A 25,667-nucleotide genomic window follows, 5' to 3' on the forward strand; every position below is an offset into this window, starting at 1 on the left:
GAAGCAACTGTACAGTGCTGGGAAACAAAACTGGAACTCAGGGATGGAATGGGGTTGTGAGTACCCCAGGGTTTTCAATGGAAATCTCAAAAGGAATAACAGACCTAATACAATCTCAAGCCAAACCCTGATAGGATTAGAACACAGTACTCAGTCTCTTCTCTATCATCTTCCCAGACAGAAGAGGAAAAAAAAAACCCAACCTATAATTCTGTATGTTTAGAGGATAGGGGGCAAGTATCTGTGTAGGTGTGTGTGAGGGAGGGTGGGTGCATGTGTGTGTGTGTGTGTGTGTGTGTGTGTGTGTGTGTGTGTGTGTGTGTGTGTGTGTAGACCAGAGCTTGATTGTGGATGTCTCCTTCTATTGCTCTCCATATTTGTTTTATTAGGTATGTCGTCTGTGCACGGTGCCCATGGCAATTCAGAGGACAAGTTTCAGGAGTTAGCACTCTCCTTCCACTATGGGAACTAGAAACTGAACTCAGGTCATCAGGGTGACTACTATCCAGGCCTATAACTCCTCAATAGCCTTCTCATTGTTGTGGCTACAGCCACTACCACTACAACCACTTGTTGCTGTTGTGGTTGCTACCACCACAACAAACACTGCCACTGTCCCCTCCTCCTATTACCAGCTTGATCCACTGGTTATATGGCCTGGAGGGGCTGGGATATAAACACAGGGCTGTATATATTTTTGGACCATTCACAATAGTGCTCCAAGTTCTGCACCAATCTCAAGTCTGGCACAAGTCCAAACGCAGGCTTTGAATTACACCTGTCAGGGGTTTCTGTTGAACGGGTGGGGTAATTTATTCTCCCATCTAGGCCTCAGTGAGAACTGCTACAGGTGAAAAGGTCACAGCTGAGGTGTGCAAGTTGTCTGAGGCAGCCATGTCTAGTGCAGACCTTCGGAAAAAGGAGTCACCGCTTCAGGGGCAGTGGTCCTTATAGCTGGAATAAAGCATTCTTGAATGGCAGATGATTTCAAACAGCAGGCTGACTTACAGGCAGTCTCTCCATTTGCCCAGGGGCTGTTCATCAGCTTCACACTTGAAGCAGCATACATTAAAACGACTCTGACAACTGCCTCTTGGGAAGTTGAGTGGCCACTTCTAAACAGTTCAAATTATTAAAGGAGGGAAACTCCAAGGAATAACTATATCAAGGAATTACCATTAAACCAGCATTCTTAACAGTGCTTAACAGGACCTTTTTCCTACTGTGTTGAACATCATTTAACTTCCTATCAAATATCCTTAAGGACGATTGGATATGGCCCAGGAGAACTTTAGTACTGAAGGCTTTTAGGGAAAAGAACTGTTTAAGAACTTGAAAATGACAAAAATATAAAGTGCCCCAAACATACAAATGGCTAATGACTGAAGAGAGGGTTTGCATGTATATACATGGTGTGGTGATATTTTGTTTGTGATCTAACATATAAAGTTTGCCTGAAGATCAGAGTGGGGAGCTAAGCTACTAGTTAGCCACAGAGGCCAAGCAGTGGTGGCACACACCTTTAATTCTAGCATTCGGGAGGCAGAGGCAGACAGATGTCTGTGAGTTCAAGGCCACCCTGGGCTACACAAGATTGATCCAGTCTGAAAGAGAAACAGAGCCAGGCAGTGGTAGCACACGGGCCTTTAATCCCAGCACTAGGGAAGTTGAGACAGGAAGTGATATGGCTGGGCAGAGAAAGGAATATAAGGCAGGAGGAGAAAGGAACTCACTTTCTATTTAGGCTGAAGATTTCATAGAGGTAAGAACTTGTGGCTGGCTGCCCTGCTTCTCTGGTCTTTCAGCTTTTACACTGATATCTGGCTCAGATTTTTCAAAACAGCTGTGATAAGTGTAGAAAGACAGGGACGACCAGCAGCTGCTGAAAGCTTTTTTCTTTTTAATTGATTCCAATCCTAATGTCACCCAAACATAAATACATGTCTATAAGAAAGCTGACTTTAAATTGGGCATCTGAGATTTTCTATGGTTTTATCACAAATGTGTTATTCAACATGGATTTATTTACATTCATTCTTATATTCTGGTATCACCACTTACTCTAGTTGGATATCATTTTTTTAAAATCCAATACTACATTTTTCAAAATCCATCAATACTTCACGTAGGTTTAAAAATGTTTTATGTTTGAGAATTTCATACATTTATATAATGTGTTTTGTTAAATCTACTCCTATTCTCTCCACTCTAATTCCTCCCCTCTCCATCTACCACTTTCCCTCCTAATCTCATGTGCTCTTTTGTAAACCTACTGGATCCACTTAGGGTTAGAATAGGACATGACAAGGTCATTGCCTGCATTAACTCATAACAGCTGTGACTGTTTACAGAAGATCGGTACAAAAATGAAGAAAATCGAAGTCCCAGCAGGCTGGGGAAGGAGCTGATGGAACCCATCCCTAGTTGACACACCACTGGCAACTGATGGGAAAGAGTCAGTTTTCTTCCGGGATGTGGACCCCAAGAGGCTACCCATCCTCCAGCAGATGGCCTTACACCCACAGAATCCACATTTTTAATGATAAAAAAGTAAATTATGAATGTACTAGCTGTCTTAATAGGTTAGACATACAGAACAAAAGATCAGCAAGTTAGAATACATATCCATAGCAAGTATTCAGACTGAAGTATCAGAAGCAAAAAGAATAGTGAGGAATACATATACTTTGTTAAACATGTAATGTGCCAAATTTGCTAAACATTTAACATTAAATATCTTTACTGATTTTGTTTTATGTACACACTTAGCTACTGTCATGAGCATGCTATGTCAGAAATAGAGGAACACATTTGTGTCTTCCTACAATGTCAGAATATATTAAGAATAAATTCACAAGGTAGGGTAGTTCAATTGGCAGGAATTTGCCTGATACTCTCACTTTCTTTGATAGTCCTAACCAAGTCAAACAGATTTTTAATTCCAATTTTAATTACTAATATTAACTCTTAGGTCACACATTACACATCACACAATAAAGCTACCTATCTGTATGTAAACATGTAAGTTACAAAATGACTCAAAAGGGATAGGAAGCAAGGGATTTTACAAAAGGTAGATTATTGAACCTATTATGAAAAGAAAAAGAGAGAATATGGATATGATAAGATAAAAAGGTCAATTATTGAATCTACTTTTTAAAAGGAACTACCTGTTTTAAATAGTAATGAAATTTTTTGTCTGAGTTTATCAAATGTTACTGGACTGGACATTGTTAATATATATAATGGAGTTTTTTGTCTGAATCTGTCAAATGTTAATGGACTAGACACTGTTAATGTAATTCTTGACTGTATATATTGTATATACTTATTGGATATAGTTCTTCTTGTATTAGTTATAAGTTTTTTTTAATTTTAGACATAAAAGGGGAAATGTGGTGATATTGTGTTCCCCAAAATATTGTGTACCCTAATAAACTTATCTGGGGTCAGAGAACAGAACAGCCACTAAATACAGAGGCCAGAAAATGGTGGCACACACACCTTTAATCCTAGCATTCCGAAGGTAGAGATCCATCCGGATCTCTGTGAGTTCAAAGCCACACTGGAAACAGCCAGGCATGGTGACTCGAACCTTTAATCTCAGTATGAACCATAGAGACCTGGAGGTCTATATAGACAGGCAGTGACGAAGAAGTCATGTGGTTGGGTTTACAGCCAATGAGAAGGCAGAACAGAAAGGCAATAAAAAGACAGGACACAGGAAGAAGGTCTCTCTCTCAGGGGAAGGACGGCAGCGAGTGGTAAGATAAGGTGGTCTTAGCTCTTGGCTACTACTCGATCTCTGGGCTTTTAACTCTTTATTTGGCTCTGTGTTTCTTATTTAATAAGACCATTTAGAATTACATCTACATAGGTAAGACTAAATATAAATATATAAATATATGAGGGGCAAGTTTTTTAAAAATATAAATATCCCTTTATAACTACAGGCAGCTAAAACATGAATAAATAAAAATTTTCAAAGCAGTACACTCAAAATCACTTGCCATTCTTGCGGGAAGTCTTCTGCACGGTCGTTGGTGCACAGGGTTGTGCAGATGTCACATCAGACGTGGTAGAGCCAGTATGATGAGCCTTCACCTTGTCCGCCCAACTGACACCTGTAGGTGCCAGACATGGGGCATTTACTGTGCCAGGTAAATTCCTATTGAGAAAAGTAAACACATGTAGTAAGTTAAATATCAAAGTAAGAATTGTAAAATCATAACATTATAAAAGTCTAAGTCTTCCCTTCCATTACTAGCTTTTATCAATAACAACATGTGTTAACAAGTCATTCTTGACTAAGGCTAAAACTGGTGCTTCATTGGCAACATTCAATTTTGGTTCTTGAAAACAGAGTAACACTATTATCTAAAGTTATTTTTTCCCAAATCTTCACACTGCCCTATCCACTATCTACAGTCACTTTAATAACTCACATTTATCAAAAATCTGTTACTAGATAAGCCTGGAATTCTTTTTCTTCATTAATTAAAGAATTATGACACAGTGAAAGTAAATTTATTGGAAAGCATTACAGATTCCTCAGGTCTGAGGAGGCCCCAGGGCTATGAGACCACTAAAGGGCTCAGGTTTTTCTTGGGTTCTAGTACAACCTAACAATGACATCCTTCCTTTCTTATATTGGTCCAAAGGTGTTCGTGTACCTCTTCTGTCACCAAAATTAGGTTCCCTATCTTGGTGTGCTGACACAGAAACAGTACTACTGGCTAACTGGGATTAGGGCCGCTCCTAACCCCCTTTCATCTGTGGTGAAATAGGCAATGAGAACTCACTGCAAGTAAAGAGACATAATCTACTTTCCCTCTCACTTTCTCCCTTCCCTGGGGCCTATGGCTTTGAAGATTCCCAAAATCTTAAATTTTTTTTCAGAAAAAAAAAATGACTCTGTTGTATATATACTAAATGGCTTACTATTTAAATTTTGAGTTAAAATAATAAACAAAACCAAGCTTTATAACTAACATCTCAGTTAGTAAACACAACAACCCAAGAAGCATGAGATGTAGGTAGGTACTAAAAGCAACCTAAACCCTTTCTGATATGAACCATATCAGAAAGTAAAAAGAAGCAATGCATTTATACAATGATAATGAACAAGAGCACATGGAGAACAGCATAAGAACTTTATGCACGGAGGCACTGCCGTGGCTAATACTGTCAACTGGACAGGATCTAGAATCACCTAACCGACAACCCTCTGGGCGTGTCTATGAGGGAGTTTCTAGACAGGGTTAATGAGGGTAGGAAGATCCACCCAAATAAGGCCAGCATCACTGCATGGGTTGAGGTCCCAGACTGAATAAAAAGGAGAAAGTGAGTGCACATTAACGTTCGTGTCTCCCTTCCCCCCCATCTGCTTCATGACTGCAGATACAAATGTGATCAGCCACTTCCCATTCCCTGCCATGATAAATTGTGTCCCATCCAACTATAAGCCCAAGTAAATTTTTTAAAGCTCCCTTAAGTTGCTTTAGTCAGGTATTTGATAATGGCCATGAGAAAAGTAATTAATGCATGCATTAAAAGCCTCCAAACTCAAATAAATCTGCATCATAAAATTCTTGGAAACAAACTAATGTACTGCAGCAAAGAACAAGTTCCCTGTAAACACTCTTTTGTTTGAAAGAATGTAGTTGGTTCTGTTTGTTATGTATCTTTTCCCACCTGCCTAAGGTCCAAGTATCATATGATTCTTAAGACCATCAACATTCACCAAAGGAAACACTATCTAGGAACTCCTATAAAAGAGATTGAAAGCAAAAGTCTAATTCTACTGAACAAAGAATCAGCTTTTACTAAATGCCAGCTACAATGTTAGGATGTTCAAGATACATAGATGTATCAAAGATCTTGCCTCAAAGATAATAGCAGAGAAAATAAACATTAAAAAAATTATAATGCTGGAGAAATAAGCTCAGTTGGTAAAGTGTTCATCATGTAATCATGACAAACCTTCACATATATGTGCAACTTCACATATACCTATATACACATGAAAAAAAAATATAAAATCTAGCATGGTGATGCACATGAGCAGTTGGGAGGCTAAAGAAGAATTATCACTCTAAAGTGACTCTGTGGTATACATTAAGATGGCGGGTGACCCCCATCTTAAAAACATTGTAGTAATCTGCAAATGCAATAAAAATACAAGCATATCCAAGGTAATAATAAGTAAAAAGCTGTTAACTATGAAATGGTGGGTGTGACAGATAAGGCAATGTCAAGAATGATCAGGTTTGGGGGCCAGAGATGGCTCAGTGGTTAAACGCACTTACTACTCAATCATGAGGATCAGAGTTCAGATTCTGATGCCCTCTCCTAGCCTCCATGGGCACCTACACATACACTGTGCATATACTCATACAGACATGTGCACATACACAAATAAATAAAATAATCTTTAGAAAAAAAGAAAGATTAGGCAATAGAGGAAAGAGAACTGATGAAGCAAGCACTTGCCAGCCTTTCATTAAATACACAATTAAGGCTTATATTAAAGAATTAGAGTAAAAACGTTTGCTTTAAAAGTAAATTTCCCACCCAGGCATGGTAGCACATGCCTATAATCCCACTTGGGAGGTGGAGGCAGGAAAATCATGAACTCAATGTCATCCTCAGCTGATTAGCAAGTCTAAGATTGTCTTGAAACACCATTTTAAAAGTCACAAAGTTAAAAATGATGGCAACAGGCACAATAACAATACTACAGAGCATATCACTAATCTGTAGGGCTTCCACATATTATTTAAACTATCTAGTTTTCAACAACAAAACAAATGAAAATCACACACAAAAAAGAAAATACACAAAACATTATGGCCCATTTATAGAAAACAGCAACAGAATTTAACAGACATAGCTTTTAAATTGACCCTTTTTGAGATCAAATGACCCTTTCATAAGGGTCACATATCAGATATCCTGCATATCATTTCAATTCATAACCGTAGCAAAATTACATTTATGAAGTAGCAACAAAAATAATTTTATGGTTGGGAGTCACCACAACACAAGGAACTGTATTAAAGAGTTGCAGCATTAGGAAGGTTGAGATCCACTGCTTTAATGCAATCATCAGTCCTACCCAGCTACAAACCCTGAGAGCTGTAATAGTGACCCACCTGCAATATGTGCCCACCAGATTTTTTTTCATTTTATTCAGACAATTTTAAACATATACACAATGTAGGAAAAAGTGTTCTCAAATGGCCTTCCTCATTCATTCCTCTCCTCTCTGACTTATAACTTTCATGAAGAATATACAAGAATGCAAACTCATGAAATTAAACTGTCCATAATAACTAGCTCTTCATCACTGTGCCCATAGACAAGCACATCCTATAATACCTGAGCTCAGAAAAAAAAAAATGACATCCAACGTGTAATGTAGTGCTTTTGGAGTCCTCTTAGGTAAATGAGAAGCCCACAGACAAAACTTCTCTGAGTCTAAAATGACCAGCTCATCACGGTTCTAGGCTTTTGTTCTTACTTTCTATCAATTTGTGAGTAATAAAGTTACTTTCCTGATTTTTTTGTGTAAACGCTAAGAAAGCATTACCAATCTCATAGTCTAGTAACTTTGTCTCAGATCTAAGAATCTGAGCAGAAATAAGTGAATCCTTCCCTGGAAATGATACATTATTTTACCTACATGGGGTTGGTATCTATGAATATTTTTCTCATGGGATACGATACACTATACTATAATACTATGAGTATTTTTAAAAATCATCTCACCCAAAATTCAAGCTTCTTCTTGCAGTTGATGTTACATTCATTCTATCTGTTGATGGGCTTGGAATCACATGACGTCCTGGAGACATCTTCTTTACTTCCCATGCCAGTGAAGTAGGTCTAATACAGAACATATAGTAGATTACATTAACAGAGAAAAAGAGAAACAAACTAATCTTTCCTTTTGGCTGTTAATGAGCAAAACCATAGTTAAAACATGTTTTGATTCTGATTACCAGAAAGGTTCTATACTAACAAGCAAGAGTCACTGATGGTTCACAGTACAGGATTTTCCACACAGCGAAACAACAGCGAGCACTACTTCCCTCAAAAGAGTCATGGGGTTACAGAAGACATGAGATGCAGTGCTTGTTTGCAACAGGGTACATTAGGCAGCTCTGGTTGGCCAGGAACTTACTATGTAGACCAGGCTGACCTGGAACTCAGAGATCCTCCTGCCTCTATTTCTTGAGTACTGAGATTAAAAGTGTGCACCACCATACCCAACTGAGATAAACATTACGAATTACAAACTTCTCCATATACCCAGAAAAAAATTAAAGCAATAGTATTGATTCAAGTAATTTTGTAGATATCCTAGAGAATTAAGTTTGGGGAAAAATAATCAAAACAAAGGAAAATAGTGAGGGTGAAAGGAAGAACACATGAGAAAACATGAACTACTCTACCTCTTAATCAGCATAGAGTAGAAACACAGACACCATCACTCTTTATTGGAAAAGCTAAGTGGTATAAATGACCTTCGGATCTCTATTCTCTGCCCCACAAACAGCTGACAGGATACATATCCTACTGAAATGTTTTTCTAAGCAACATCCTGTATTCCCATTCAAAGCCTATCATTCCTGTCAGTCTCTCTATACCTTATTTTCCATGTGATGTAGTCATTAGATATTTTACTCTCTCATTCAAAAAGAAAACAACAACAAAAAGCAAATCAAAACACAAAACTGATTATTGATAGAAAATTCAGATAAAACATTATTCAAAAGCCCAAAGATTTGAATGAGTTGTTACCAAATCATCTTTCTGAAAGAAGTTATAGTCCTATAGATGAAAGACATTCTTTTCCATTCAACCTTGCCAACACTGGTATCTTTTAAAAAAAAAAAATGTTATTAGCAAAACGGTCCAAAGCTGTCTTTGTTTTCTTTTTTAATTGTATATGTGTATTACTCTAACTAGTAAAGATAACATATTATCACCATTTGAATTTTTTCTTTTGGAGTTTACATTTTGGTATCTTTGGCTCAGTGTTTCTATTGGAATTGGTATCATTCCAAATGATTTAAGAAAATTTATTGCTGCTGCTATCATGATACATTCTTATTGTTTTGTAAGTATTCCTTAAATTTTAAATTTATATATAGGTTTATTTTCTTCTTGCTAAATCAAGGAAGTCAATATTTTCTTTGGTAGTTTCTAATTTTATCTCAAAGTCTTTATTTAAAATATAGCAATATAAATTCTTGTCAGGATTTTTTTAATATATGTATCTTCCTAACCTTCAAACCCCCAAGTTAAGGATGATTTGAAGAATGATGTCATCACCAAAGACTAATGTCATCAACAGGAAATGTAATGCTGTTTTCCATATGTTGGAGCTGCTTCAGGAGGCAGAGAGAAGATGGGTTGGTAACTAGTTAATATAAAAAGAGATGCCCTGAGAGCTGAGGAAATGGCTCAGTGAGTACAGTGCCTGCCATGCACACATGAAGACCTGAATCTGGATCCCCAGGATCCAGGAAAAAGCCAGGTATAGTGGTGTGCATCCATCATCTCAGACCGAGGAACAGACACAAGCAGATCTGGTGCTTACTGGTCAGTCACTCTAGCTAAACCTGATAAGCTCCAGGTTCAATGAGAGACCTTTCTCAAAAAATATGGTAGAAAGTGATAGACAAAGATACCCAACACCAACCTCTAGCCTCCACAAATACACACATATACTTACATGCACAAAACTTGCATTGCACCCAAACAAAGCACACACACACACAGTCTTGGACCTAAGAATAACTCGTATTCTGTCCTGTTCTGCTGGTAATTTAAGGTAACTGTCTAAGAAAGCTACTTAATGCTAGGATAACCAGTATCACAATAATTTTGAATAACTTATCTATGATAATGAAATGAGTTTTGAGATGTATTTCTCTCCTTACATTTCCTACCTTGTCACCAGTAATTTTTAAGGAATTTGTGTAGTTGAAGTGTACATGAATGAAATCTCATGAATTACATGACTGTTTTGACTCAAAGAATCAATGAGTCTCAAGTATTCCTGTGTGCTTTAAGTTCCTTCAGTCTAGGAGATGAAATACAGTAACCTGAAGTGATGTAAAGATAATGTTGAACAGTTAACTAGAGTATAATTGTATATATAGTCTCTCTAGATTTCTAAAATTGTAACAAAATGATGTGGTATTCTAATTTTCAGTAGCAAGTAAATATATAGAGAGAGACGGAAAAATCATTTCCTCACTGCCTACCACAAGGAGAAGATATACTATGCCTTTCCAGAGATTGGTTCATTTCATGTCTTCCCTACACTTACACAACTGTTTGATTTGTTGTCTTTGCCATAAATGCCAATGATCCACCCTTCCAAAAAACTTACCATCCATATATAGCATTAAGTTCCTTTTGTTATACCATTAGATTACAACATCCATGTGTCACATGTAGCAATTTAATTTCTGTACTAAATAATATGACCAGCACTGTTAGGTGCATTAATAATAAATATTTGTTACTGAACCAAAAGAGAAATGTAATAGCCAACTATTAGATTGTTACAAGTTTCAGATCAACATGAGGTTCAGTCCACTGTCAATTTCAATGCATGCTACTGAAACAAGGGTTACTACAAACATAAATACCGAAGTTCATTACCTGCTTTGAGCATCTGTCTTCTCTAACTTTTCCTGAAGTTGAATCCAGTCAATCAATGCTTTGAAATCTCTCACATAGTAATCCAGCATCATTAACACCTCCTAATTTAAATAACAAAATATTAGCCTCTATTTTGTGGTGGGAAAAAAGCTTTAGGAAAAATTATTAAAGTGAAGAGTTTTCAGGTTAATGATTTTTACATTTACATTCATTAAAGAAGACATATAGCCTATTTTTTTTTGTTCTTTTAGAATTGTTGCTCCTTTTTCATTCTGTTGGTAAGATAATGTAAAGTACTTTTAAATTCAGAGCTTAAACACCAAGAAAGGATTTATTAAATAGTAATCCTTTTAATATTTTTATTGTGCAGTTCCTATACAGAAAAGTGCACAAATAATGCATGTAAATTGTTAAAAGGAAACAAATGACATGAACACCACCAATCTAAGTCACTGCAAAGACCTTGTAGACACCACACATGACCAAGAATACAACACTAACTGAAAGTTCCTCGGTGTACCCTCCCAAACTCTACTCCATCCTTCATCCAGGATAAGCAACACCTCAGTAGAATACTAAGGACAAGCAACACCTCAGTAGAATACTGAGGACAAGTGACAAGAGGAGCCATAACTTCCGATTCCTTAGAGGAGAGCCTGAAGCCTGAAGCCTGAAGCCATTAAAAACAATCTTTGTTTGAATTTCTCAAACACATCCGTGATCGGGTTGAGGACTTTCCTTCTGTCTTCCACCTTTACATGAATTCCAGGAATCGAACTCAGGTTGCCAGGCTTGGGCAGCAAGCACCAATAGCTTCTGAGCCAACTCAACAGGCAGTATTTTAATTTCAAAAAGTTCCTATTCAATATGACTCAGTCTCCATCCCAAATTTATTATTTTTATTTTTATTCACATTTTTACTTCTAATTTCCACCACAATATCTTCTTTAACAAATAAATTATTCTGAAATATTCTCCTGAGCTTCTCTGTTCAGAGCTCTGGATTTTCTAGGTTAGGCCCCTATAACTGCTTAATTCAAAAGACTCCTTTCTGAAGATTTATGACAATTTATCTAGACTCTGTCTTCAGTGGGAAACTGGTCTGAATTACTCATTCTATCCTTTGAGAGAATTTGATGTAAATAGATCAGCTGTAAGAAATGTTTAAGCCGGGCGGTGGTGGCGCACGCCTTTAATCCCAGCACTCGGGAGGCAGAGCCAGGCGGATCTCTGTGAGTTCGAGGCCAGCCTGGTCTACAAAGTGAGTTCCAGGAAAGGCGCAAAGCTACACAGAGAAACCCTGTCTCGAAAAACCGAAAAAAAAAAAAAAAAAAAAAAAATGTTTAAAAACAGACACTGAAAAACAAAACCCAAATCTTTACAAAGAAAATAATATAGGTCAAATACACAGCTGTACATAAAGAAAGGAACACTATCAAAGAATCAAAAGAAAATTTTTATTTTTATTATTAATACTTTTATTTTTCTTATTAATAGATTTGACAGATTTTTTAATAAAAACAAATTCAACATTGTATTCTATTAAGAATATATATGTGTTCTTTTGAAGACTTTTAATTATTATTCTAGGTGTATGAGTGTTTTGTCTGCATGCATGCATGTCTTTGCATCACATGTGTGACTGGTGCCCACAGAGGCCAAAAGCCCGGAACTGGAGTTACAGTTACGAGCCTGGTCTACAGAGTTCCAGGACAACCAAGGCTACATAGAGAAACCCTGGAAAAAAGCAAAAAACCAACAAACAAAACAAAAACAAGGCTGGTGCTATAGCTCAGTGGTAAAACACTATCAGGGGCAAAGTTTGATCTTCAGCACTGCAAAGTTGGGGGTTCTGGGAATTAAACTCAGATCCTCTGGGAGAACAGCCAGTGTTCTTCTTAATTATAAAGCCATCTCTCTAGCCTCTACCTGCATTTTCTTATGTGTTAAGAAGAAATGATAAATGAGAAGGACAAAAGAAATTAAGATTATTTTGTTATTATAAAAGACTCACTATAAACTAGAATAATATTATGTGAAAGTAGAAGTATTCCTATATATATTCATATATATAAGTACTCATGTAACATATATTCATATATATAGCAAATTATAACCACTAAAAATCAGTAAAAATAAAACAGTCAAAATACTAAGAAAATGAAATAATGCAAAAATTTTAGTTAAAAGAATAAATCCTGAGAGCAGGGGCAAGATGGGAGATCCTTAGGATTCCTGGACTCTGTCACCCTGGGTATGCACAACAAGGTACAGTAGGGAGCACTTCTGGGCGCCAGAGAAGCATTCAAGACAAACCACTACCCTCAATCATTATGCTTGCTGCAAGGTTCAGGCAGCCAAACTCAACATGAAGGAGGATCAAGTGGAGATGTGGCTCATCAGGCACCAGCACACCCACTCATGCACACCCACTCATGCACACCCACTTATACACACACACACACACACACACACACACACCACGTTAAATTTTTTTAACTAACAGAACTACAAGAAGAAATAGATCACTCTGCTACAATATTTGTAGAGCTCAAAACCTACCAGAAATGTACAGACCACACAAGTAGTAAAGCAGTAAGTTCAAAAGTGAACTCCACAATGTCACCACTCAACTGGATAATAATTGACATAGGAAGAGCACTTAGCAATGTGAGAATACACATTCTTTTAGAACTCACATGAAATATTCACCAAGATAGACTACATTCTGACAAAAAAAAATAAGATAGAAATCATGCAATGTTTGCTTTTAAAAAAAAAATAGATTTAACTATAAATAATGTGAAAAATCTCAGCATGCATAGAATTAAATATAATCCATGTGTACTATCATTTTAAAATATTCATATTCTCCAAAGCAAGATACACTTTCAATGCAATCACTTATCAAAAATCCCATTGCACTTTTCACAGAAATAGTTCCATAACTGTATAATTCATATAGAATAAAACAAAAAGATTTGGAATAGTCAAAGCAATCTTAAGAGGAAAAACAACTGAAGACAGCATACTTTCTACTTCAAATTATTTACAAAAAAAATAATAATCAAACAAGTACAGTGCTAACATAAATCAGACATATAAACCTTATAAAACAAAACAGACCATAAGAAAACAAACATAAACACATGCTGAAATTAACTTTTTGACAAGGATATCAAGGATAATACCATCAATGAGTGGTGTTAGGGAAACTAAACAACTACATGCAAAAGAATAAGAACAGTCCCTTGTCTTCACCATAGAAAAAAGACCTGAAATTTTAAAAGTCTTAGGAGAAAAAAAAGTACGAAATTCCCTTGATATTGACCTTGGAAGTGATCTAGATCATACTTAGAAGCTCAGGCAACAAAAGCAAAATAATGAACTCTATAAAACTAAAAAAGCTTCTATACTATAAAAAGAAATAGTCACTAAAATAAAAGTATCTTACAGATTGGGAAAAACACCTCTTATGATATATATCTGACATGGGACTAATTCTCAAAAAATGTAAGAAAATCACATAACTTAATAGCAAGGGAAAACAACCTGGTTTCAACATGGACAAAGGAAATAAGCAGAAGATCTAGATATTTTTCCCAAAGGAAATAAAAAGTGATCAACAGCATTAACTGTGAGGAAAATGCACTTGCAACCTCAGAGGCACACTGCCCACACATATTAGACTGTGTACTATCAAAAGGACAGGTGATAACATATGCTGGCTGAGGAAAGAAAGAGAACCTTTGTCCTCTGTTAGTGAGGCTGACCAACAGTGAAGCTGATATAAGACCAGGATGGAGAATCCTCAAAAAGTTAGCATTACAATCACCACATATCCTAGCTGTCCCTCTGCTGAGCATATATCCATAAAGAATCAAATCAGCACCTTGAGGGGAGATCTGCATTCCCATGTTCACTGGACCACTATATGGATGCACAAAGAAATTGTGAGATGGTGAAGAGTACTATTCAGCCTCCAAGGGTGGTTATGACATTTACAACAACGTGTATGAACCTAAAATACATTATGCTAAGTGAAATAAGCTAAATGGAAAGAGAAAGCAGTGTATCATGCAGGGAAAAACTAGCATAATATACAGAAACAGAATTAAGGTTACCATGGACAAGAAGCAGAAGGAATGGGGAGACTATAGGATAAAAGATACAAATTTCTAGTTACATATACTAAGCCTAAAGGTCTGCTGTAAAGCATGAGGACTACAACTAAAAGTATTGAATTATATGCTGAAAATTAAATAGATTTTGATGCTATTACTACACATATACAAAAGGAACAATAAAGTAGTTCCACCCCCTAGACAAAGAACTACAGGCACCTAATGACTGCTAGGGAAGGAGAATTAGCCTCACAAAGGATGAGCCTGTTTACCAGTTTTCTAATGCAGAGTGGTCAGTCCTAAACCCATATACACAGAAACAACAAAAACACACATTCAGCAGGTTATACACACACACACACACACACAACAATAATAATAAAGAGGCTTTCAACTTGAGATGGGGTCACAGGAGGGGTTAGAGGGAGAAAGACTAGGGAGAATATGATGTGATTGTATTTCAATTAAAAAAATTTTTATCAAAAATTATACGTTCATAGGTGTGCGGATTAATGTCAGGGTCTTCAACTCGATTCCATTAGTCCATATGTCGGTTTTTATGCCAGTACCAAGCTGTTTTTATTACTGTAGCTCTATAGTAGAGCTTGAAGTCAGGGATCGTGATGCCTCCAGAGGTTGTGTTATTGTACAGGATCTAGAAAAAATCATCCTGAGTGAGTAACCCAGACTCAAAAAGACAAACATGGTATGTACTCACTCATAGGAGGATACTAGATGTGGAACAAGGATGACTGGACTGCTACTCACATCACCAGGGAGGCTACCTGGAAAACAGGACCCCAAGAAAGACACGGGGATCACCCAATGATGGAGAAATGGAAGAGATCTACATGAACAGCCTGGACATGAGTTGGGGTAATGAAGAGCGAGGGTCGAGGGAAAGAGAGCTTGGGGGAGCCAGAAATCCCAGCTGGATCAACAACAGAGAGGGAGAACAAGGAATAGGAGACCATGGTAAATGAAGACCACATGAGAATAGGAAGAAGCAAAGTGCTAGAGAGGCCCACAGAAATCCACAAAGATACCCCCACAACAGACTGCTGGCAATGGTCGAGAGACAGCCCGAACTGACCTACTCTGGTGATGGGATGGCCAAACACCCTAATTGTCGTGCTAGAAACCCCATCCAACGACTGAGGGATCTGGATGCAGAGATCCATGGCTAGGCCCCGGGTGGAGCTCTGGGAGTCTAATTAGCGAGAAAGAGGAGGGTTTATATGAGTGAGAATTGTTGAGACCAAGGTTGGATAAAGCACAGACAAATAGCCAAACAAATGGAAACACATGAACTATGTGTGAACCAATGGCTGAGGGGTCCCCAACTGGATCAGGCCCTCTGAGTGGGTGAGACAGTTGATTGGCCTGATCTGTTTGGGAGGCATGCAGGCAGTGGGACCGGGTCCTGTGCTCATTGCATGATTTGGCTGTTTGATTCCTGGGGCCTATGCAGGGTCGCTTGGCTCAGCCTGGGAGGAGGGGACTGGACCTGCCTGGACTGAGTCTACCAGGTTAATCTCAGTCCTCGGGGGAGGCTTTGCCCTGGAGGAGGTGGGAATGGGGGGTGGGCTGGGGGGAAGGTGAGAGGGGCCGGAGGGGGGAGAACAAGGGAATCCGTGGCTGATCTGTAGAACTGAATTGTATTGCAAAATAAAAAAAAAAAAAATTTAATAGAAGAGAACCAATCAATAAAAATGAAACTCGGTATTCAAAACCAGTCATTTTTTAAAAAGTAATAAATGCTTAAAATTTTGCCATCATTTCTTATGTGGCTGGTACAAAGTCAAATGAGACTATATAGGCAAGGAATTAGATACGATGTAACCAAAGAAACTGCAGCTATAGCTTAGCAGCTGTGTCTCCCAGCTAGGCAAGAAGACAAAGGTGAATGAAGGAAGCGAAGAAACTTAGTACTGCATCTCCTGCTGGTCAGAATGTCCCTCTGAACTTCCAAAGACAAATACTAAATTCACTGAACAGGTTAGAAACATTTTAAAGCCAGTTTACTTTAGATGAACATACCATCTCTGCTCTCTGTCCACATTCATAATTAGCATTATTGTACTCTATGTTTCTTCTTCTTTTGTGTATGTATGCATGTAGGTACACATGTATGTGTGGGTATGCAAATACATGTATATGCAAATACATGTATACATATAAATACAAATAAAGTATCTTGCTAAATTAGATGCTTATTATTTAGGCAAGGCTGACTACCCAGCAACCCCTCAGGAGATGCCTATCTTTACCTACCAACATTGGAGTTAACAGGTATGCCTAGCCATGCCCAGGTTTTTACACAGCTGCTAGGGATTCAAAGTCAGACTCTCATGCTTGGAAAGTATCCTGGGATGGTTTGAATGAGAATGGTCCTTGCAGCTAATATATTTGAATGTTTGTTTCCCAGTTGGTGAGCTGTTTGGGAAGGACTGGGAGGCACAGCCTTGGAGGAAGTGTCAGTGGGGGTGGGCTTTGTGATTTCAAAAGCCCATATCTCTCTCTCTGCCTCCTCTCTGTGGATTAGCATGTAAACTCTATGCTACTGCTCCAACAAATGCCTGCCTACCTGTTGCCATGCTCCCTGCCAAGACAGTCATGGATAGACTTACCCATTGAAAATGTAAGCAAGTCCCCAATTAAATGCTTTCTAAGTGGCCTTGGTCATAGTGTCTCTTCACAGCAACAGAACAGTAACTAAGACAAGCTCTTACCCACTAATGCATCTTCCCCGTCCATCCACCTTCTCTTTCAAGGCAAGATCTTTCATTGAACCTGGAGCTCACTGACGGCCTATGTGGGCCAGCCAGCAATGACTAGGGACCCTCTTGTCTCTGTCTCCCAGCACTGAGATTACATATGCATGCCACCAAGCCTGACTTTCTATATAATGCTGAGAATGCTAACTCAGGTTCTTGGGCTTCAAAGCAAGCATTTACCCTCTCAGCCATCTCCCCAGACCCTAGTTTTCTTCTTTAGCTAACTCAAAATTATACTACTGTAACAGTATATTCTATACATCTCACGAAAGTAATCTTTTGTAATGGGTTTATTATACATCTAAATGTCAATTTTATTTTGAATAAAGAAATGAGTGCAAAGCACAAGTCACTAAATATACCCCTTTGTCCTATAGATAAATTGATAAAGTATAATCATGTATAGAAATACTGGTTCACCAGCCAAAGCTGTCATTTAAATGCATAAGACAAAGAAATATAAAGTATATTCATTTTTACCATCCTACACCATTCTTAACTGTAAGAAAAGTCAGTGACAGGGCTCAAAAGGTGGCTCAGCAGGTAAGAGTATTTACTGTTCTTCCAGAGGACTAAGATTTAGCTACCAACACCCACATGGCAGCTCAAAACCATTTGTAGTTCCAGTTGCAGGAGATTCAATGCCCTCTTCTGGCCTCTACCGGTTTGCTGTACATATATACATGCAAACAAACATTAATAAACATAAAATTAAAAAAGATCTTCTAGCCTTTAATCCCAGCACTCAGAAGGCAGAGCCAGATGGATCTCTGTGAGTTCGAGGCCAGCCTGGGCTACAGAGTGAGTTCCAGGGAAGGCGCCAAAGCTACACAGAGAAACCCTGTCTTCATAAACCAAAAAAAAAAAAAAAAAAAAACTTCTTAAAAATGCCAGTCTCACTTTACTATAAAGACTTTTCAATAAGCTCAGGAAGTATCAGAAAATGCAAGCCATCATTTATATAATAGATTTTTCCAAGCTAAGCTTAAATTAACTTTTTAGAATCCATAGCAAATATCTTAAATAGACGCATAAAGATACACTTCATAAATCAGACCCAGTATTAATAAATTTGTCAATTTATTTACAAATGAAATAAAGTACCACCCTTAATAGTCATAAAAGGTATATTCTACTTTAAAAGACTTCTGAACAAAGAAGCATTATGTACTTCCAATCAAAGGTAGTCCTTGGTGCCAAATTACTGGTAATGAAAATCTACTACAATCAGGAAAGGGACAAATCTAAGAAGTTAGTTGGCTTCCTTCTCTCAATTCTACTAATGTAACTCAAATTGTCTAATTAAAATCATTCTACTTAAACTACCTATATTAGATGGGCACAGAAAGATTTAATTTTGAATGATTTATTTTGGAAATTTTCAACTGATTTCCCTTTTGCTTGAAAAAAAAATTGCATGGCAAGACCATAGCAACTATATTTTTTATACTAGTAGACAGAGAGAAAGTACATTTGATGGTTAGACAGTGTATTTTAAGGAATGTTTAGCTCAATGTTATCAAAACTGATCAGAGTGGTAGCGAGCAGCTGTAATCTGAGTCATGCTTGCAAATGAGCGAATACAAACAGGCAAGGAGCTGCTGGAGCGGCTGGAGCGGCTGGAGCGGCCGGCCTGCAGTCACTGATGCACATCTTTCTCCCTGAAGCTATGAAGGCCATTTTGTCAAGCAGGATGAAACAGAACAAAAGTGGCTCTGAAAGTAATGCTATAGGCATTCAGATAACTACATATAGATGTACGGCTAAAATTACCAATTAGTTTACCAATTGGCTGCAACTGATTCAATTGGTTCATAATTAATTCTAGTGACTAGCACAAAAAGCAGGATGGTTGACGCCATGTCTTTGTCCTCCAGACACATAATACTGGTGCACAGGCCCTTGGGTCCAAAACATCAATATAGCCCTCCACTTCAGCTAGAGGAAATGAGCACAGTGGGTGCTGGTGGTGATGAAGAGGTAAAAACATATATCATGAAATCAGAGCCAAAAGAGAACTTTACTGGGGAGGTGCTTCAGCAAGATGAGTATGAGTTTTAAGGAACACTATTTTGTAGTAACTCCTTAGTTTGTGGAAGGCTATTACTAAAGCCATAGTTCAAAGAGGAAATCAGCAAAAAGCAAAATGGTGGGTAAGTAATTTTAATTTTCAAAACTAGTAACAGCTCATCTCATTAATCATTCTCTTCTTTCAAATATTTCTTCTTGATTTTCAATATAAAACCTAGAATGACAAATAAATATACTTACCAAACTCCTGGGGGGGGGGGGGGGACAAGAAATGAAAATCTGTTAGAAGCCATTCTCCCATAATTTCATCATTACCAGCACTTCTGTGAGCAAATAAAAGCTGACACTGTCTACATAATAATACAAAAGTATTTTATTGTGATTGCCAACCACTCTCAACTCAGCAGCAAGTTGTCTTCCCAAATGTTTTTCTTACAGAATCCCCCACTGCTGTGGAGTTGCCAATTTAAAGTGTGCCCCTAATGTCGGTCCATGTGCTAAATGATGGGTCCCCAGAATGGCAGTATGGAAGGTGCTCAAACTTTAAAACTGGGTCTTAGTAGAAGGTCCTTAAACCAAATAAGGCATGTCCTCAGAAGATGTGGGATCCCAGTCTCTCTGGGTTTCAGTTCTGTCATGTGATTCTTTCCTCACTCACATACTCCTGCCATGATAAGGGACACAGACTTGTGACTGTGAAGGCAATACAGACCCCATCTTAAGGTAGGGCCACCATCTTAGACCACCTGTTGTACTCAGTTCCAGGAAGGACCTCAGGAATGTGCCATGACAACTGGAAGGGATACAGAGCAGTATCCTCCTGCAGACATCCTGTCTGTGGTTTATGGCCCTTGAAGATATCTAGATAATCCTGCTGAGCAGTCCAGATAATCCTGTTCAGCAGGTTGTGGTTCCCTGCCAAAAGTCTAACCAAATGGTTTTAAATGTGGTTTCACACCCAAAGTCTAGACCAATAGTTTCAAAAAAATCACCTTGTCCCATATCCCTTCTACCCAATCCCAAGTTGCCAATTCCTGGCTAGTAGTTTTTCCTTATAAAAACTCTCTACACCTGGGCTTGCGGCAGCAGCCACCGCTACATTGCCCTCCATTTTCCTGGTAGTGGCCCAGGTTGAACCTGACAATAAAAGGACCCTTATGTGCTTGCATTGGAAACCGGCTCCCTGGTGGTCTCTGGGGGTTTCTCGAAATGGGTACAACAGTGACCTACACAAAAGGTTCTATAGCAGAACTGAACTGAAGACAAATCTTTAGAACTGTGAGTTAAATTGACCTCTTTTCTCTATAAACATTGCTCATCTGTGGTATCTCATTATGGTAACAAAAACTAAATATACCTACTAAGAAAATACAAAGGTACTTGTGAGAATAAAAAGACAAAGACAAGTTACAAGGCTCACAACAACACATACAAACTCAAATCCCCACTCTTTACCTACAATAATTGCTTAAGGCATTTATTTTGCCTAAAATATTCTCTCAATAGCAAATAATAAATTTATGTGAAAGTTGAAAGGTCCTCAGACCATTTTGCGCATCCAAAAATTAAAATTAAATAATGTCACTGACTTTTATCCGAAGTCACAAATAGGATATGATGTTTTTCTTTCAGGACACAGCACAGATTTCACACACAGTTTCCGGTGACCAACAGCCAGAAGGCACCACTCTTATAAGCACTATCAAGTATAACAACCAAGGTTAGTACATGCTGAAAACCCACAAGAGCCATGCAAATAAGTCTTTTCTCTTTCAAACTATTTAAGTTATGCTAACATGCACATTTTCTAAGTCACTTAGAGAAAATGGGGTGTTTCAGAACATCTTTTCCTTCATTGCAGCACTGTACACAGAGAAGCAGAAATTATTCTGCCAAAAAAATACTAAGCAGTCTTTCTCACCAAAGGCAAATCTGTATTTATTCGAATAAAGCAGGAGAATGATGACTATTACAACTACAACTTTTGTTACAATGAACTACTTTTTGTTACAAGAACTACTTCCTATACTGAAGTGACTTGACAGTATTAAAGAAAAAATTTAAGTGACAAAAAAATAAAAACAGTAACCAGAATCTTTCAACAAAAAAGTGTAAATAATCAAAGATAACATCCACAGAAAGAACATAAACATGGATGTTCTCTCTTTAGCAAAAGCCTAAACATAAATAAAAAAAAAAAACTATCTGGCATTTGAATCAACAATGGGCTGAAGGTCATTTAGGGGTAATTTAATTACAGTTACACTTTCTTTAGGTCTTATAAGCAGCACTAAGAATAAATATCTTTGGAATAAATAAATGTTGAAGGTCAGTCAGGGTGGCACACACTTTAATCAAAGGCACTCAGAAAGTAGAGGTAGGTGGATCCCTGAACTCAAGGCCAGCCTGGCTATATGGTGAGTTCCAGAATAGCCAGGGCTACATAGTGACACTATCTCGATAGATAGATAGGTAGATAGGTAGGTAGGTAGGTAGGTAGGTAGATAGGTAAGTAGGTAGATAGGTAAGTAGGTAGGTAGGTACGTAGGTAGGTGGGTAGGTAGGTAGGTAGGTAAATAGACAGACAGATGGATGGACGGACAGACGGACGGACAGACAGACAGACAGACAATTAAAGTAAGTATTGTTGGAAATAAATGTTGGAATACTCAACAGATAGTTGCTGAGGATAGAGACATCCATTTTAGTTCCAGTCCTCAGGCCTGCTGCTGACTCACTGTTTAATTTCAGAACTGCTAATACTTTTATAGTTCTTCATCAACACATAAGAGTGCTGGATTCTATGATTTATAAGATGACATTTACATATTATGATTTACAATTCCATTTCACATTCTGTCCCATTTTCTTATTACCAATCTCATTTTTTTTTTAAAAATCTAAGCTGTCATATTTCTCCAGTCTTGTTTTACCATTTATTTATTGAGTGTATGAGCATGCACATATGCAGACACACTATGGTACCCATGGGGAGGGCAGAGGACAACTTTCAGGATTGGTTCACTCCTCCTATATGGGTCCTGATAGGTCCAAAGGAGGCCCCAAAATAGTAGTGCTGCTGACAATATCCTAAAGGACAGTCTGGGCTCAGCTCAGGACTCAGCATTCCTCAGGAATCTTGTGAAGTGGGTTTCTGTTTGTCAGGAAAAGCCATTATTTCCCTAATCCAATCCCTCACAGGCAACTACTCTGGCAGGGCATGGAGTTCGTACCTGTTACAGATCAAAAGTCCCCATGCTAGTTCCAAGGGTGTTCTGGCTCCCATGCCTTCCCCTACACTGGAACCTGTCTCCTTAACATTGGCAAGGCTCTCCCCGCTTTTTGTTGTTCTGTGCTGTTACTAGAACTGAACTAAAGGCTCTACACACTGATGTGGCTGTTAGATAAAAGATAAAATGTCAGTCTTTTTTTCTTTTAATTCTATAGACATCAAAAAGTGCTCTTTTGAGACAAATAGGCACAGTTATGTCGGATCCTGGGGTTTAAAAATATAAAATGTTGCCACAAACAAGAATTATGACCAGATTAACAGTCTCATTGAAGGAAGCCTAGCAAAAACAATAGATAGGAAAGCCAAGTACATGCTGTTTTACTGGGGAGCACTGCTGTGTAGGGCCTTACACGTGCTAAGTACACAATATACATACGAAGCTCTACACTAAGCAGCCCAAGTATAGGCACTTCTAAGGCACTTCATCCTTTAATAGAAAACTACATCTTTGCTATCACCTAGCCTGTTTAGGATGGCTATCTGGCCTGTCTGGGAACACTATCTGGTCCATCTGGGATGGCTATCTGGCCTGTCTTAGAAAGCTATCTAGGATAGCCCTCTCTAACTTGTCAGAGAGGAGGTTAATTTTCCAACTCTTCATGAAGTTTATGCAAAGAGTTCTTATCATTCCTCTTGATCCTTTTTCATCCATGTTAAGACAGCAAGATTTAAGTGGAATGGTCATTGGTCCAGATCTGCAACTTATTTTCAGGTCATAACCATCTTTAAGACCTCATCAAAATAATTTTGTAAGCCGGGCGGTGGTAGTGCACGCCTTTAATCCCAGCACTCGGGAGGCAGAGCCAGGCGGATCTCTGTGAGTTCGAGGCCAGCCTGGTCTCCAGAGCGAGTTCCAGGAAAGGCGCAAAGCTACACAGAGAAACCCTGTCTCGAAAAAACCAAAAATAATAATAATAATAATAATAATAATAATAATAATAATAATAATAATAATAATAATTTTGTAATACACATATGAGCCCAGCAACCCCCATGTTAAGAATTCCTACTCTGGTACTTGAGTAAAAAAGATCCTATTCAAGTTTTCCTCCAATCCTGGATATCTATTTTTCCCCACATCTGCTTTCAGAAACCTCTGAGTGCCTTAAATTCATACACATTTTGAAATACTTATACTTTAAAGTCAGTTATTTCTCTATTGCTGTGATAAAACACTGTGACCAACTTATAGAAGAAAGAATTTATTTGGGGGCTTATGGTTCCTGAGATTAGAGTCCACGGTGGCACAATAGAATTAGCAGGAGGCTGGAGCAGCAGCTGAGAGTTTACATTTCAAACCACAAAAAGGAAATAAAACACACTCGAAAATTTGAAACCTCGAGGCCCACCCCCAGTGACAGTTAATATTAAGAGTTATTAAACAACGTGTAATGTCCATCATTTTGTTGCTTTGTTGTTGTTGTTGTTGTTGTTGTTGTTAGATCTCTTTTGATTCAGTATTCTGGGATTGTTTTTCTTCCTCGTGCCTTCTTGGTCATGTTTAACCTTCTCTTCAGACCTAAATATTTCTTCTAGAGTCTATGCAGCACAAGATTTGTAAAAAAAAAAAAACTCTCAGGCTCATACATTGTAGTATTAAAACAGTGAAAATGGCATTTTACCAAAAACCTACCAACACCACAATCCCCATCAAAGTTCCAACACAACCCTTCACAGATGATGAAAAAAAATCTTAAACCTCATGTGGAAACACAAATGAACCAAGATAGCCAAGAAAACATAAATATTAAAAAAAAAACCACTGGAGTTATTACCATCCCATATTTTGAGTTTAACTTTAGAACTACAGTAATAATTTAAAAAAAAAAAAAACATTGTACTGGCATAAGACATGCTAATCAATGGATTAGAAATGAAGACACAAGTATGAGCCAACACTCTTATACCTGCCTGATTTTTCTGTAAAGAGGCCAACAATACATATTGGGAAAAGGGTAACATTTTCAACAAATTGTGCTTGTCAAGCTGGAAAGCTATATGTGGAAGAATGAAATAAATCACTTTCTCTCACAGTGCACAAAACTCAACCCCAAATTGATCAAGGACCTCAACAAAAGACTCAATGCCTGAATATGAGAGGAAAAAGTAGGGAATATCCTTGAACTTATAGGCAAAGGATAGGATTTTCTGAACAGGACTCTACTAGCACAGGCATTGAGACCAAGAATTAATAAATGGGAACCGATAAAACTAAAGTTCTTCAAATATTCGATGGAGAGATGGGAAACATAGAGGAATGGAGCAGTGAATGAGCAGTGGAGAGAGGCAGAACTAGAGACTCAATGGTAGTGGTAGGTGTGAAAGAAGCCTGCAGTGGACAGAGGAACATGTCCCTTCCCCAGTAGTCAGTGGGTAGACAGGGTGGTATGCAGCAGCCTGAAGCTTGCACTCTGACTCAGCCCCAGAACACTGTCTAGTTGCACAATCACCCTAGTTCTGTGCAATGACAGTATATTCCTTGAGATCACTTTGGTATCTGTGGTCTGCTTCCTTGGGCTATGTGGAATCCCAAGGTTCCTGTAGATGTCTATGGTCCTACAGCAGCCATGATCCATGTTGATATCCCTGACCCAAGTTACCAATGAAGGCCATATAGAAGATGTCCTTGGTCCTTGGTATATGGTACCACCAAAGGCCATGCTAATGTCCATGGGCTGTGCTCCTGCAGGAGGCCATGCTGATGTGAGTGGCCTGTGCAGCCACCTGAGGCCATGTTGACATCTGTGGTCCATGTTGCTACTG

At 38.2% G+C, this 25,667-nt stretch overlaps 1 protein-coding gene across 4 annotated transcripts in view; it reads right to left on the reverse strand.

Annotated features, from left to right (window-relative positions):
- Positions 1 to 25,667, reverse strand: part of Scaper (S-phase cyclin A associated protein in the ER) — a 366,393-nt gene that overhangs the window by 307,007 nt on the left and 33,719 nt on the right. For all 4 annotated transcript variants that reach the window (XM_059267924.1, XM_059267922.1, XM_059267921.1 and 1 more), the window contains exons 6-8: positions 10,681 to 10,781; positions 7,771 to 7,887; positions 4,011 to 4,168 (exon numbers count right to left, since the gene is read on the reverse strand). In XM_059267924.1, the coding sequence (XP_059123907.1) occupies positions 4,011 to 4,168; positions 7,771 to 7,887; positions 10,681 to 10,781 (376 nt within the window). The remainder of the gene's footprint in view (positions 1 to 4,010; positions 4,169 to 7,770; positions 7,888 to 10,680; positions 10,782 to 25,667) is intronic.

Source organism: Peromyscus eremicus, chromosome 7 (genome assembly GCF_949786415.1).
Source record: "Peromyscus eremicus chromosome 7, PerEre_H2_v1, whole genome shotgun sequence".
Lineage (NCBI taxonomy): Eukaryota > Metazoa > Chordata > Mammalia > Rodentia > Cricetidae > Peromyscus > Peromyscus eremicus.